This window comes from Brachionichthys hirsutus, chromosome 12, assembly GCF_040956055.1.
Source record: "Brachionichthys hirsutus isolate HB-005 chromosome 12, CSIRO-AGI_Bhir_v1, whole genome shotgun sequence".
Taxonomy (NCBI): Eukaryota; Metazoa; Chordata; class Actinopteri; order Lophiiformes; family Brachionichthyidae; genus Brachionichthys; species Brachionichthys hirsutus.
Genome location: NC_090908.1, coordinates 13,762,878 through 13,778,660, shown reverse-complemented (window position 1 = coordinate 13,778,660; position 15,783 = coordinate 13,762,878). Strand labels below are relative to the sequence as shown.

Genomic DNA, 15,783 nt, shown 5'->3' with positions numbered 1-15,783 from the left:
CAGACCTGAAGTATACACTGCGCACCAGAGACTCTTTAGGTCGAGACCTTCCCGGCTGTACTTTGGAAAAGGACTTATCAAATGGAGACCCAACATGCCTGAGATCAACCCTAATCTTCCTCTCTTTCCGCTGCTCCGCCATAGCGTCTATGCTTTCCTGGGACTTTGCAGAGCTCCGTAAAAAGCCCAGGTAGTTAGCAGACTGCTCTTCTCTCATAGACACCAAAAGCGATGCTGTAGACTCAGCCGAACCCTCTGTGTTCATTGCCATTACCCTATAGCTGCCCGAGTCCCCGTCTTTAATGCGATCGATAACCAGGCTGCTGGTGTGCATGCAAGTCCGACTGTCAGTACAGATCCTACGTCTATGCCCTTTAGGAACAGATTTATTATTATGAAACCAGATGATAGTTGGTGCAGGGTAAGACACTAATTTACATTTTAACTCCACCGATTCTCCTTCCAGGACTGACAGGAGCTTCAGTTTTTTGGTGAATGACGGTCTGATGTTGTCTGTCCATGAGGTGATGGAGGAAGTTCCGCTGGTGCAGCAGTTTTCCGATCCCTGACCGTGGTCTGGGAACTCTTTGACTTCGGAGAAGGCTGTTCTCAGCTGCCGAGTGCCAGAGAGTTCTTCGCTGCTGTGCGGCGTTTCTTTTTGATAAAACAGCCCTGCAAACGGAAGCAGACAATGGTCAAGGGGGTGTAAAGAGAAAAAACTTTTGGAAGTATCATGAATGGAAATATTAAATGCATGCTGGGGTCACAATGCCGTAGGAAATAATTTCACTCACCATATTTGTTCGAATAAACGCAAGACTTGATTCTTTTTATTAGAAACCTGCCGATCCTTCGTCTGTGGAAATTTCTTCAAAACATAAATTATTTTAATTATAAAAAACATAATTCCGAGATGGGCTGCTAACATTCGCTTGTTTTATTTATGATAATCGCCTTGGCTCCAATATTCCTTACCTGACTTGCAGACAGGAGAATAAACGCCCTTTCTAATCCTTAAGAACAAATAAATGATGGACAAGTATCATGTTTTAGAATCCAAAATGCATTAAAATTGGGTGAGAAGGCGTTTATTCGAACTAATATAGTTCACAGGTGTTATTTAGAAAGCAAACCACAGGAATCACATCCCACTATCTGCAAGCCAGACTAAGAAATATTTTGCAGGAGGAAGGAATCAGTTCCAGATGCAGTGAACCTTCATATCTTTTAGAGGTCGTTTCAGGCCCGGAAGCTTTAAAAGACACAAATCATGTGCTTTTTCTTGGAAAACAATCAGAGGAACCTTCATGCCAAAATGAAACGACTTGAGGATGCAAACCGCCAGAGTCAAAAACTGGTACAAGCAAGTTCTACCAGTCCTCGCCAGAAGGGAACCATGAAATATCCGCAGAACAAGAGCAGGTAGAATAATACAGACAACGGGAACGTTCCATCAGGGACGACATGCAACTATGGAAAAGCAATGGCCGCTTAAAGGGACAGTTCAGCACAACACCATACCTAGAAACTCTGTAAGCAGCTAACTATTATCGAGAACACATGCACCCACACATCAGTTCCATCTCTCCACTTCCTCAGCGTCTTGACGCATCAAAGAGAAAACGCTTTGATCAGTTACCTGCTCACAGACTAGAAAGTGAAAATATCAAATACAGTTCAACTGTCCCTTTCCCCAGTCTGCTAACAATCTGCTGCTGTCCACACGTGATGGGCAGAAACCCGAAGAGGTCTTACCTTTGACTTCTTGTTCAAGCTTGGTTTCGATTTCTTCTCTCAGGAGGGTCACTGTGACAAAAAGAGATGAATTCATCAGCCCTGAAGCCACGTCAGGATTGAAACCTTCAACTCATTTGCTCTCATTCCTGATTGTCTTCGTCTTTGCTGGACTCAAGTACAGTGGAATCTCGGTTAGTTTAAAATGCCTCCGAAGTCAAACAGATTTTCTGAGTTCGAACACACGAGAGGAGCCGAACAAAGGCGGAGTCTACCTGAGTAGAGGTGACGATTCAGATTACTGTAGGACAGGGGAGCGGTCTGTGATTCTAGTGAAGCCACCACTGCAAATGGACTGGAACCTACTTTAATCACTTGATAGTTTCACATGACCTTATCAAAGAGTTAAAAACGCAGCACAGAGGCCTTTCACACCACTGCTCCTTTCCTGCTCCTCCTCTGAGCTGGCAGGGGAGCAGCAGGAGCATCTCCTCCTACAACCAGAGGCAGAGATCCTGGAACTGATGGAGCAGCAGTATGCAGCGACGGCACCTCCTGCTGCTTAAAGAGGCTTTCCTAACAGCTGGCCTTTCATCTCCACAGACATTTCATTCTGACCGGCTGAAATACCCAAATGAATCTGAAGCTGACTTCTAGTGGCATTTCCATGACAGTTTAGAGTTCGACGGTCACATATGGCTCATTGTCTATTCACATGATGTTCTCCCAGATCATTATGGTGCTACATTTAATGCTTTGCTGCCTGGAGGAACTTTCCATTTTCTCCATTAAAGTGACAATAGCTCCGTTTTCTCATCTGCTGAACCAAAAGGATGAAATTCAAGCACCTGAGGGTTGAAGAAAACATTAGGCCCTCAATAGAACAATTACACAGCACGGGGGAACCTGAAGGGACACGTGAGGTTCATGCAGTTTCCTGGTACAGAAGAGGAAGAGGAAGGTGAGGGCGGAAAGGTTTGGGTCGTGACAAGTTGACAATCAAACTGCTGCAAAGTGAATAAAGTGGTTGTTCCTTCTGGAGGTGTTAGGTTAGTCCTGAGGAGAGAAGGTAGAGGGATGTCCCAACTCAGTACTCTGTCTGGTCTTCAACTTGGGTCAGGTTCTACGGGTGGACTGGAACCTGCAGCGCAGACCGCCCACTCAGCGTTTAGTGGCTTTATTTAACCCATTACACCATTTTTATTTCTCTTCACGCTTCGCCTTTGTAACTATTTCACCGTTCAGAGAAGTTCTTTTAGGATGGCTTGACTGAAAACTGAAACCTCTGCTCATGATCGGAGTCTCATAAAGCGTACCTCCTAAATGCGATCTGGTCTTTAGTCTCAGACTTCTGTTTGAACCTGATCGGGACATCCCCTGATGGTGCGTGAGTTATTTGGGAGGAGAAACAGGCGCATTTTAGGGTTTCACAGGAACAATGGCGGCGGCCAGCGGCTCTCGGAGTTACCTTCTTCTTCTTTGGTTACAGTAAGGGTAGCCGAGCAGACGGCCTCGCCGGCAGTATTGGACGCCCGGCAGGTGTAGTGTCCCGCATGCTCAGAGAAAGCGTCGACCACGATGAGCGTGGCGGCGCTCGTCACCTCATCGTAATGAAACACCACGTTCTTGGTGGGCACGATGGGCTGCCGGTTGTGGAACCAGCTAATCTGCAGCTTCGGCATGCCGGACACACATGCATGAAAGCGCGCCACCTCCCCGTGAGCCACTGAGCAACTTGTGATTGGCTGGATGAAAACTGGCTTTTGGCCAATGGAGGGTTTCCTTAGGCTGGTGAGGCGGGTCGAGGCACGCCATTGAGATTCAGCAGGACTAGCCACCGGGGTTTGTCCTGAAAGGAAGCAGGTTCATTGACTTCACAGACGTCTTGTGATTTACACCAATCGCAGTCGAGTCAGTTCACATTTTCAGAGTCTCACTGACTTCTAATGGAATGAAGCGCTTTAGGTGGATCGTTACAAAAACAGAGAAACAATGGCCCAACTGCTTCCTTTCTTCTAAGCTTCTTAACCCTCTCCGGTTTCTCTGGTTGTGTAAGTAGGAGTCAAATGAACCGGAACCGGGTCTAACAGGGTTGAGCTCCACGGAAGAGAACGGCTGTGAGAACCTTTAAAAGAGTTAAAGCTGGTACGCATTCCACTAGATGCATCGTACCTCACCCAATAGCGACCGTTGTGGTTACTATGGCTACTTCTCTCACGGAGCCTCAGTACTCACCGTCCAGAGTGAGGGTAGCCGAGCAGGATGCCGTCCCAGCGTTGTTGGTAGCCATGCAGGTGAACTCGCCCTCATCCTCAGGGTAAACCCTGGAGATCTCCAGCTGACAGCTGTCGTCAAACTGAGACATCCTGAAGAAGTCCGATTGTTTGATCTCCTTGTCCTGGTGGAACCAGCTAATCGTCACGTCTGGATACGGGAACAGAACACGATGACAGTCAGTCATCATCTCTGGGAAGTAATACCAACGAGTACAAACGCCATTTAACTGTTAGCAGCTCAGCTAAAGGACACCAACGCTCAAGCCGATGGTTACCCTGGTAACAAGTCTGTTCTGAGTCGAATACACAAGCAACTAATGTTTCCACTCCATCATTCTGATGTCGGTTCAAAAGACGATACAGAAATAGCATCAACTCAGATCCCTGGATTTAAGCTTTGGATATAATGTTTGTTAGGATACAGGTCACAGTACCAGTACTGTACTAGTACCAGTAAGTACTAGTACAGGAACGGCAAAGCCTAACCCTACACAGAGTCTCCGTCAGAAACACCAGCTGCTTTCATAAAGCCATCATAATTAGTATATTGATTATAGCAGCTTTGATTCCTCACCGTCACCGCGTACTCTGCACTGGAAGCGAGCCGGTTCACCCTCACGCGCTGCGGTGCTGGCGATGGGGGCGGTGACCACAGGAGGGGCAACAGCAGCAGCAGAGTCTGGAGAAACCACCTCAGACACTGCAACACACACACCAGTGTCTGCACACGTCGCAAAGTGTCCATGCGGTCTACTTCCTGTGGGTAAAACATTACCTTCCACATTCAGCGCTGCCGTGCTCGTGGCGGTGCCGTAGTCGTTCTTGGCCTCGCAGGTGTAGATGGCAGCATCCTCAGGGAACACTTCAATTAGGAGCAGCGAGAACTTGTCGTCCTCATGGAGGAACTTGCACTTGAACCCTGCGGACAGAGCCTGGGAGTTTTTGTGCCAGAAGACGCGAGGTGAAGGAATGCCGCTCACGTGCACCGAGAACTGAGCCGGCTTCCCGGCCTCCACTGACTGCGCTTCCATGTGACGGAGGATCTGTGGTGGCTCCGGGACTGAAAGAGGAAAAAACAGAAGAAAAACAATTTGAATAAAGATCATCCCGAGCTATCTGGTTCCATCGAGGTATCGGAGCAGAGGCGCCGTGGACAGCGTTCGCCGGGACCCACATGTCAGACAGCAAAGATGCTTCTGCTGGTTTTGTACATTCCAGCAAAGTTATCTCACATGAACCATTTCCTGTTGGGAACCATCGCACCATTCACCTGTGTCAAATCCTACAAACCCATCTCTTTGATCAATCACATTGCCGTTGGACTTACTGTTAACTCGGAGGTGCACGCTGCTTCTGTTTTTGCCGGCAACGAAGGTGTACTCTCCGGCGTCGCTCCTGTACGTCTCAGAGATGCTGAGGCGGTGCAGCTTCCTGACCGTCACATAGCTGAACCTCTCCTCCAGCGGGACCTGGATCTCCACGCCGTTCCTTAACCAGCGACCCTCCACATTGTCCTCATTCACCTCGAACTCAAACGCGGCCCGATGTTTCTCCAGAACCTGAGAGACAGGACGGGAGGTGTTAGTCTCCTGAAAATGAATGAGCACATACATCCATGGGATGACGCTGATATTTTAAATAGTGTGCTTTTAATTTGTTCATTTATTCATGAGAACAAATGACTCGTTCTACAACATATGCCATCAAACGTCATCAACCTGACCGAAGACACCGACGACGTCGTCCATGTCCTCGTCCCGGTTTGGGTGACTGAGACACGGACCAGCCCGACCCACTATCTCACCGTTATCTCCCTCTCAGCCGGTTGTGAGATCTGGATGTCCCGACCCTCAACGGTCAGCCGGGCCTTAGAGAGGCTGGATCCGGCCACCACCGAGTACTCTCCGGCATCAGACAGCCGCACCGTCTGGATCATCAGCCGGTGGACGTACGTTTCAGCCGTCGCCACGTACCTGTGTGGGGAATTTCCGTATCAGATGGGATTCCACAACGTAATTAAACGCCGACACCACCAGGAACGCACCACATTTAGTTTGGTGTCGTAATGACTGATTTCAACTGAACGCCTCACAACAGTGACGTCACACAACACAGATAAACGGGGGCTTAGATTGGCTGGGGCAAAGCCCGGCCTTCAGGGGACGGCCCGACTCGAGGACGAGGCATTCACGAGACGCATGGTGGAATCCAGCGCTGATATCCGAACCAACATGTACCGATCCGTTAACTATGTAAATGTCTTAATCCTGACCCAAATCCTCCTTATTGACGACGCAGCCACACGGAGAACAAAGAACCGGGGAGGGTTAGGAAAACCCCAACATGTGGGAAGCAGACGCTGCTCTCACTGTGTCTCTAGCTTCATGTCCTCCATCGGTTTGTGTCTCACTGTGTCTCTAGCTTCATGTCCTCCATCGGTTTGTGTCTCCGGTGTCTCTAGCTTCATGTCCTCCATCGGTTTGTGTCTCACTGTGTCTCTAGCTTCATGTCCTCCATCGGTTTGTGTCTCCGGTGTCTCTAGCTTCATGTCCTCCATCGGTTTGTGTCTCCGGTGTCTCTAGCTTCATGTCCTCCATCGGTTTGTGTCTCCGGTGTCTCTAGCTTCATGTCCTCCATCGGTTTGTGTCTCACTGTGTCTCTAGCTTCATGTCCTCCATCGGTTTGTGTCTCCGGTGTCTCTAGCTTCATGTCCTCCATCGGTTTGTGTCTCCGGTGTCTCTAGCTTCATGTCCTCCATCGGTTTGTGTCTCCGGTGTCTCTAGCTTCATGTCCTCCATCGGTTTGTGTCTCCGGTTAGTCGTTTGGTTTTTGGGCCTCTTGCCAGGTCGTCATCGTAATTGAGAAATTGTTCTCAATTGATCTTACCTGGTGAAATACCAGTTCAATCGTAACCCTGTGATCGCTCAGCAGAACTCACCTTTCTTGAGACACGTCCAGCTCTTGACCGTCCTTCATCCACATCACCTGGATGTTGGGCTCAGAAACCTCACATTCGAAGACGGCCTTCTTCCTCTCGATGATTTTTATGTCCTTGATCTTCTTGGTGAACTCAATTAGACGAGCTAAAAATAATCAGAGTCATTAAATGACTGCCTGAAGTTCACTGAACCGGTTTAGTCATCACTAGCTAACATGGGACTCATGCTAGTACCTTCCACAAACAGGTTAGCGGCTGTGGTGGCAGAGCCAGCCACAAACTGGTACTCTCCTCCGTCTCCAAAGTGGACGTTCCGAATGGTCAGCGAGTGCGTGTGCTGGCGAGTTCGGACCTGACATCGATCTGACGATTTCACCTCCACCCCATTCTTCAGCCATTTGTAGGTGATGCCCTCATAGTTGACCGTCACCTCGAAGGTGATGGTGTCTCTCTCCTGAGCGTTGAGGTCCTTCAGCATGGACGTGATCAGGACGGCTACAGGCAAGAGGACGGGTCAGAAACTACAACAAATATTCTGTCCTGGATTTCTCTACAGGAATTAAAGTTATTTTAATCTGAATCCATAATTCATTCTCTCCAGTCACCCCAGTGGCGGCGAGCTACCCCTGTAGCCAATCCAAGGCACCGGCCTCTCCAACCATCAACACGCATCCACCTTCGTGTGAGTCACCGGGTCTGATTGGACCACCCCGACTATCGAGATATAGATCCCAGGTTGGGCTTTACGTCCAAGACTGTAGCTACACTTGTCGGAAGAATATTCATCACGTCATCAGCCTTGTTTGTTTGAGTTCTGTTATGAATATTTCCTGATTTAAAGTCTCTATAAATCTGTCAGTGTGGAACCAACCTGGGTTCAGAATAAACGGTTGCATCCTTCTGTTTGGACGTTATACACAAAGTCTGTTGAGATTACAAATATATAATACATGCATATACATATATGTGTAAATACTATCTGTATATAGGTACATGTTATTGCAGACCAGCAGCAGTAGAAGTTATGGTTTACAGTACTGAGAAACGTTTGGCCTTTTAACGCGTATCGTGAGATTAAAGACATGCGAGCCCTGGACCGCTGCATCGTACTCACATGTGATCATGTGTCTGATGTCTGAACCACGTGTCCCTCAATCAACAATTTATTGATTCATCACAGACGACCTCAATCTGTAGCCGCTTTATCCTCATTGTACCTCACAGGTGTTTCTGGAGCCTATCCCAGCTGACTACAGGTGAGAGGCTGGGTACACCCCGGACACGTCACCAGCTCATTGTGGTGCCACACAGAGAGACAACCACACACACACACACACACACACACACACACACACACACCTACGGACAATCTGGAGTGATCAATTCACCCAAGTTGCATGTTTTTGGAGGAAACCTTAGAACCCGGAGAGAACATACAAACTCCACACAGAGAGGAGTCAAACCCAGAACCTTCTTGCTGTAAAGCAACAGCGATAGTCACCATGCCACCTCGTAACCCGCCAAGCAAACAAATGAAGTTCACTGTGCAGCTCAACGGTGCGTAGAACATCTCAGTCCTAGCATTGTGCGTATCGGCTAATTAGTCAGCTAGCATCAGTTCTAGCATTGTGCGTATCGGCTAATTAGTCAACTAGCATCAGTCCTAGCATTGTGCGTATCGGCTAATTAGTCAACTAGCATCAGTCCTAGCATTGTGCGTATCGGCTAATCAGTCAGCTAGCACCAGTCCTAGCATTGTGCGTATCGGCTAATTAGTCAGCTAGCATCAGTTCTAGCATTGTACGTATTGGCTAATTAGTCAGCTAGCATCAGTTCTAGCATTGTGCGTATCGGCTAATCAGTCAGCTAGCATCAGTTCTAGCATTGTGCGTATCGGCTAATCAGTCAGCTAGCATCAGTTCTAGCATTGTGCGTATCGGCTAATTAGTCAGCTAGCATCAGTTCTAGCATTGTACGTATTGGCTAATTAGTCAGCTAGCATCAGTTCTAGCATTGTACGTATCGGCTAATTAGTCAGCTAGCATCAGTTCTAGCATTGTGCGTATCGGCTAATCAGTCAGCTAGCATCAGTTCTAGCATTGTGCGTATCGGCTAATCAGTCAGCTAGCATCAGTCCTAGCACTGTACGTATCGGCTAATCAGTCAGCTAGCATCAGTCCTAGCATTGTGCGTATCGGCTAATCAGTCAGCTAGCATCAGTTCTAGCATTGTGCGTATCGGCTAATTAGTCAGCTAGCATCAGTTCTAGCATTGTGCGTATCGGCTAATTAGTCAGCTAGCATCAGTTCTAGCATTGTGCGTATCGGCTAATTAGTCAGCTAGCATCAGTTCTAGCATTGTGCGTATCGGCTAATTAGTCAGCTAGCATCAGTTCTAGCATTGTGCGTATCGGCTAATCAGTCAGCTAGCATCAGTTCTAGCATTGTACGTATCGGCTAATTAGTCAGCTAGCATCAGTCCTAGCATTGTACGTATCGGCTAATTAGTCAGCTAGCATCAGTTCTAGCATTGTACGTATCGGCTAATTAGTCAGCTAGCATCAGTCCTAGCATTGTACGTATCGGCTAATTAGTCAGCTAGCAACCTCATTTCAGATGAGACCATAAGTTTGGCCCAAGTCTCCTTTTGTCACATTCCTGAAAAAACATGGTGGCTGTGACGGGATCTTACGGCTGACGGTGAGCGTCGCAGAGACTCTGTCGTTGCCGCAGATGAAGGTGTACTCTGCAGAGTCACTTCGGCTCGTGTTCAGGATCTTGAGCTGGTGCAGTTTCCCCTGAACCACAACTCTGAATTTCTCGCTCATTTCTATCTCCACGCCGTCCTTCAGCCAGGTGGAAGGCACGTTAAAGTGCGAAACCTCACACTCGAACGAGGCCACCTGCGTCTCCGGCACCGCAACGCTCTTCATCGGTTTGGTGACTCTCAGAGCTGGAGAGAAGACGCATTAGAGCATTCAGTTTCCTGCGCCGCTTCAGGACACCAGATTATTAGCGTTAGCGTTGTGTGACTGACATCAATTCTAAAAGTTTGTATCAAAAAGCTATAAACATTTTCCTGTCACAAATACAGCATGAAAGTTCAAACTAAAAATACCTTTAGCTGCAAAGCCTTTTTTCTAATTCTGTTATAAACACAATTGTGATTGTAATAAGTTCATAAATCGTAATAAAATTGTATTTGAAAAATAAAGCAAATCTCGATTGACCCTACGACATTCCAAACGGCTGCTCCTGTTTGTGAGGAAGCTGGTTCACGCACCCTCCACCGTCAGCACGGCGCTGCACCGCAGGGGTCCCACCACCGCCGTGTACTCGCCCGCGCTGCTGCCGGCCACGCGCCGCAGCAGCAGCTTGTGAGCTTTACGCTCCGACAGAACTTTACACTCGTCAGTGGACGTCAGTTCCACGCCTTCAAACATCCACCTGACGGGGATGTCGTCATGGGACAGGCTCATCTCAAAGGAGACCGTGCCATCCAGCAGTGACGTCACATCCTTTATCTTCTTAATGATCTTGATAGCTGTGAAGAGACAAGAGTAAACCCACGAAAAGCCTTTTCTCCCGTGACGATAAAGAAGGTATTTGTGAAGTGCTCCGTTCGTACTCACTCTCCACATTCAGCCTGGCATTAGCCGACAGCCTTCCCAGCTTGAAGGAGTAGACCGACTCGTCCAGAGCGCTGCAGCGCTTCACCTTTAGCGTGTGGACCGTCCCATCACTAGTGATCTCATACTTGTCACAGTTCTGCAGCTCCACACCGTTCTTGATCCACTGAGAGCCCTTGACATGAGGGTGGGTGAGCTCCAGGGTGAACGCGGCCTCCTGGGTCTCCGTCACCGTCTGGTTCCTCAGAGTTTTCTTGATCTTGACCGCTGCACATGGAAAAGACATTTAGTGTTTACACTAAAGGTCACGCTTTTTAAAGCCTCGACAGTTTCATAAATCAAAGTCATATCTCCCAGCTGATAGAAAGAGATATGTATATGTAATATTTCTGACCAGTAACTTTACCTGACTAATATTCTTTATATTACTTTTCTAGTCTGCCAAGAGGGCAGGTGAGGGTCACAATCACTATAAGAATAAAAAGCATAGAACTCTAACAGTGACTGACGTTGTGCACGTCGTCGCTGTGGAGCACGAATGCAGACAAGGTAAAATATATATATGTATACATATATTACTTTTCTTTTTTTATTACTGTGTGCTTGTTGGTTGATGATTTTTTCTCAGCACTGTATTTACTGAATGAATACAAGTGAAAATAATGTAACCTTTTTGCACATACACGTTATTAATGAGTTATATATATATATAAGACTCATCATCACTCACACCTCGCCTTGAACATCGACACGCTTATGGGCGGGGCTTACCCTCAACCCTGAGGTTGGCTGTGGTTTTGGAGTTGGCCACCAGGTAGCTGTACTCTCCACCATCCTGAGGTCTGGTGATGATGATGATGAGGCGCCGGATGGCTCCCTTTACCTCGCTCACCACATTCTCATTCAGGTCCACGGGCTGACCCTCCTTCAGCCACCGACCCTCAGAATCAGCGTTGGCCACTTCACATTCCAGCTCAGCCGCCTGAGACTCAGCGATGGTCACATCCTGCAGGGGTCGAGTGATGGCTCCACCTGGTGGCATCATGAGGAACAATCATGTGTAACAGCTCTATCCCATATCTAAATCATAAAACAAGAAAAACTACAGAGTGTCTTGAGGTTTCTGTCAAAACCTTCATCAAATGTTTAAGCAGTGTCATCGTTTGAAACAGGCTCCAGTTCCAGAGCACACAATTCAGTGATCCCTCCCAGAATTTACCAGAGACAATAAGCTTGGCACGGGATGCCTTTTCACCAGCGTGGAATGCGTACTGGCCCTCTTCATCCTTCATGGCATCGATGACTGTGAGAGAGTGAGCCGTGCCCTTCGACTCCTTCTTGTATTTGGCTCCAGGTTTTAGCTGCTGGTTCCCGAATGTCCACACCGGATCAATACCGGGCTGCGAAACCTCAACGGTAAAAGTTACATTCTGGGACTCTGAGCACACCTTGTCCTCCATGTGTTTTACAATATGTACACCTGTAAAAAGAGAAACCTGGTGAGAAACACAGCACAGAAGAGCACACTATTGAAGGAAGATCAAACTCTAAACCTGTCTCACCTTCGACAGTCAGGCTGCAGCTTGTGTCCACCTTGCCGACAACAAGCTTGTAGTTCCCTTCATCAGAAGCGTAGGTCCGGGTGAAGACCAGACGCTGCTTGGCTCCCTTTGCCACCATCTGGACTCGGTCACTGGGTACCAACAGCTCGTCATTGTGGTACCATTTGACCGAACTAATGTCCTGAGCTGAAATCTTGGCCTCCAGAACAGCTTTTGTGCCTTCGATGGAGGATACGTCCTTCAGCGGCACCACAATACCGATAGCTGATAAAGCAGGACGACATTAGAGAACATGTCAGCGTGCACCGATGGTTGTGAACTGCTGTCATTGATTCTACGTCTGACTCTTACTCTGAACACTAAGTTTGCATGAGGTTGAGAGGTCTTGGGCTGGAACCACGAAGGAGTAGGACGCCGCGTCTCCAGTACTGACATTCTCCAGCAGTATCTTGTGAACCATTTTGTCGATTACGATGTGGACGCGGTCCGACGCAACGATGGTCTGGCCGTTCTTCCTCCAGCTCCCCTCAACACGCTCCTGGGAGAACCTGACCTCCAGTTGAGCAATGTCACCCTCACACACTGTGAGGTCAGTCAAGGGCTGCATCAGCGTCACCGGGCGCACTAAAAGTAGAGAACGGTCGCCAGTGTTACAGCCACCAATCACAGCCTTGAACAAAACCGTGACTAGCAGCTGCTCTCCAGGTAAGAAGTTAATCACGGGAGAGCGAGACGTCTTTCATGTCCCACCCAAACTGGCTTAGGTTGTGGAGTCAGCAGACACATTAGGATATTCCAGATGTCCCTCTCTCCGACAAGTTGCCGGTCCCGAGGGATCCTGTAGAACAACCTGGCAGCTTTGGGGTTGGGATGATTTGTCGCCTTACACAAAGAAATTTAGAAGGCTAGGCTCCTAACTTCTGCATAGCCACTGAAAGAATGGAGTGACTGAAAGTGTCTTCCCTGGCAGGGTGGCTGGAATCAGCCTTAGCAGTGAGGGAGGACTTCAGAGATAGACCTTGAACCCAGAGGAGGGGTAACACCTGTTAGCCCGGAGGGGCTGGGAATTACTGCTCGGGAGATGGTTGTCTGCAATACCCTGATTAGTCTGCTAGCTTCAGCAACTCAACCTCAGACGAGAGGGAAAGGACTTATGGAACAAGCACGGATGATTAGTCTTCTACAATCCAGGGCGTGAGTAGACTGTTCTGTTGGCAACCCGTCAGAATACTAGAATACTGAGACCGTTACGGCTTACCTTTCATCTTTAGCGAGGCGCAGCTGCTCAAGTCACCACAGACGAAGCTATATTTCCCTTGGTCTTCTTTCCTGACATCCTTTACAGAGAGTGTGTGTCTTCCTCGGCGAGAGGAAATGGTGTATTTATTGCTAGGAGATAACTTCTTGTCTCCAAACAACCAGCTGCCTTGAGCATCCTCATGAGATAGCTCAACCTCAAACTCTCCAGCGTAGGTCTCCGGTACCTCGACGCTCTCCAAATGTTTTACAAGCTCCAGGGCAGCACCTTGAGAGAGAAGAAGAACCGTGGTTAACCAATCTAGCCAGAGAAGACATGATGGAAAGATTTGAGTACCTTCAACACGGAGCCTTGCACTTGTCCCGATACTCTCATCATCTGCAACCGCGCACGTATATTCAGCATCATCTTTCATTTCAATGGTCAGAACAGACAAGAAGTGGACCTTTCTGTCTGAATGCATTCTGTATTTGTCTCCAGAAAAGATCTCCATGTTGTTCTTGAACCATTTGATCTTGACGAAAGGCTCATTGGTTTCACACTCAAACGTCACCATGGTGTCCTTCTCGTTTGCCCTCGCATCCTCCAGGAACTGGGTAAAGTTAACCGTCGCCTTGGCTGTAACGAGAAAAGAGGAGTGAGAAACAAAACTTATGTGTTTTAATCCACGATCAAGCAAAAAGATTTCACCTTGAACAAGAAGAAAGGCGTGGCTTGAGGCCTCTCCAGCAACATTCATGGCTTTAACCATGATGCTCGCCGAGTCGTCTGCCGTGACATCTCTGATGACCAGTTCACAAACATGATCCTCAGGCCAGAACCAGTACACGCGCTCCGACTTCTCCACTGAAATGCCATTCCTGAACCACTGGCACTCCGGTTCCGGTCTGCCGACGACTCGAACTCGGAAACGAACCTCATCCATGGGAGCAACGGTCTTGCTGGTGATGCGTTCCAGGATCTTGGGTGCCTCCATGCTGGGGGAGAGCTGAACCCTCTCTGGCTTGATTGTGGGGATTGTGACCTTGCCCTGTTCTTCCATCATCTTCCTTTCAGCCTCTTCTTTCTCCTTCATGTGATGAAGCAAGTCGTCCTTCGTTTTCTTCAGTAGATCTTCGTAGGAGTCGTCCCTCTTGCGAGACTTGAAGTCTACAGCAGAAATGGACTCGTAGAAACCTTCCTCTGTTCTACGCTTGAACTTACTTTTCAGTTCAGCCGACTCTTCTGAGGTTTTCTCATGAACAATTCTCTGTGTTTTGCGCAGCTTAACAACTTCCCTGTCCTGTGCAGCCTCTCCAGGTCGGTCAGCCTTCACAACATCAAATCCTATTCTGCCGGGCTCAGGTGCAGCCTCCGCATGTCTCGAGTCTGGAGCACGACGCAGTACGGATCTAAAGTCCTCTCTCTGTTGGACCTCCAGCTTCACAGTGTGCTCAGTTGTGCCAAGAGGATTGTCCGCAACTATCCGGACCTCTCCTGTGTCATATGACTTAATGTCGACGACCTCCAGATAGTAAATGCCGTCGTAACGAAGCCTGTATCTCTTGCTTTTGCGGATGAGCTGTCCATTGAGGTACCAGTTCACCTTTGGTGCTGGATAACCAGTCACTCTGCAGCGAAAACGTGCAACGTCACCTTCCAGGACTCGGGCTGGTTCGGGGAGAAGAACAATTTCAGGTTTGGTCTTTTCAAATTCCTCATCAATGCTGAGTCCTGCAGGTCCTCCCTCATGAGCCATGCGCTCAATTTCATCCATTCTGTGAGGCCCCCTCCTGCCCTCGGGTAGCTGCGTTTCTTCAACCAGACCCTTCTCATCCTTGACGACCAGCGTGGCTGAAGTCTGGTCGACGCCATACTTGTTGGTAGCTCTGCAGGTGATGACGCCGCTGTCTCTGGCGTAGGCGACTTCATAGTCTAGACTGCAGTAGCCAAACTCATTGACCATGCGCAGCCTGTTTGCGGCTTCCAGGGGTTTGCCATCGTGCAGCCACTCCACCCCCATGTTGGGGTCACCAATGGGGGTCAGTCTGCACTCAAAATGAGCTGGACCGAAGCGCTTCATGCGGACAGAGGTCAGCTTCTTCTTGAACTGCGGTTTCTGCTGCTTCTCCTTGTCGTAGAGGTCACCCTCCTCCCACTGCTCCTGCCCGTAGCGCAGGTGAAGGGGCTCCAGCTCTGGGGGGGCGATCTCCTTGGCTTTGTAGGTTCCTTTGGGGATGATGAGCTTCCTCTCAACTTGAGGAGCAGTGAAGTCCACGTCAACGTTGACCCTGCAGCGGGTGGTGTCTCTGCCGGCCTTGTTGATGGCCGTGGCGGTGTACCAGGCGCTGTCTGAGCCTGCTGCCGAGGGGATCTGGAATTTGGCCTCACCTTTAGTCCCATCAATC

At 48.7% G+C, this 15,783-nt stretch overlaps 1 protein-coding gene across 1 annotated transcript in view; it reads right to left on the bottom strand.

The window, feature by feature from the left end:
- Window positions 1–15,783, bottom strand: part of ttn.2 (titin, tandem duplicate 2) — a 212,351-nt gene that overhangs the window by 170,977 nt on the left and 25,591 nt on the right. Inside the window, exons 23-41 of the mRNA XM_068746792.1 lie at window positions 14,087–15,783; window positions 13,733–14,014; window positions 13,397–13,663; window positions 12,490–12,762; window positions 12,139–12,402; window positions 11,796–12,056; window positions 11,348–11,608; window positions 10,580–10,843; window positions 10,231–10,491; window positions 9,640–9,900; window positions 7,183–7,443; window positions 6,949–7,093; window positions 5,815–5,983; window positions 5,338–5,569; window positions 4,786–5,070; window positions 4,585–4,710; window positions 3,970–4,158; window positions 3,203–3,583; window positions 1,756–1,806 (exon numbers count right to left, since the gene is read on the bottom strand). Of these exons, the coding sequence (XP_068602893.1) occupies window positions 1,756–1,806; window positions 3,203–3,583; window positions 3,970–4,158; window positions 4,585–4,710; window positions 4,786–5,070; window positions 5,338–5,569; window positions 5,815–5,983; window positions 6,949–7,093; window positions 7,183–7,443; window positions 9,640–9,900; window positions 10,231–10,491; window positions 10,580–10,843; window positions 11,348–11,608; window positions 11,796–12,056; window positions 12,139–12,402; window positions 12,490–12,762; window positions 13,397–13,663; window positions 13,733–14,014; window positions 14,087–15,783 (5,930 nt within the window). The remainder of the gene's footprint in view (window positions 1–1,755; window positions 1,807–3,202; window positions 3,584–3,969; window positions 4,159–4,584; window positions 4,711–4,785; window positions 5,071–5,337; window positions 5,570–5,814; window positions 5,984–6,948; window positions 7,094–7,182; window positions 7,444–9,639; window positions 9,901–10,230; window positions 10,492–10,579; window positions 10,844–11,347; window positions 11,609–11,795; window positions 12,057–12,138; window positions 12,403–12,489; window positions 12,763–13,396; window positions 13,664–13,732; window positions 14,015–14,086) is intronic.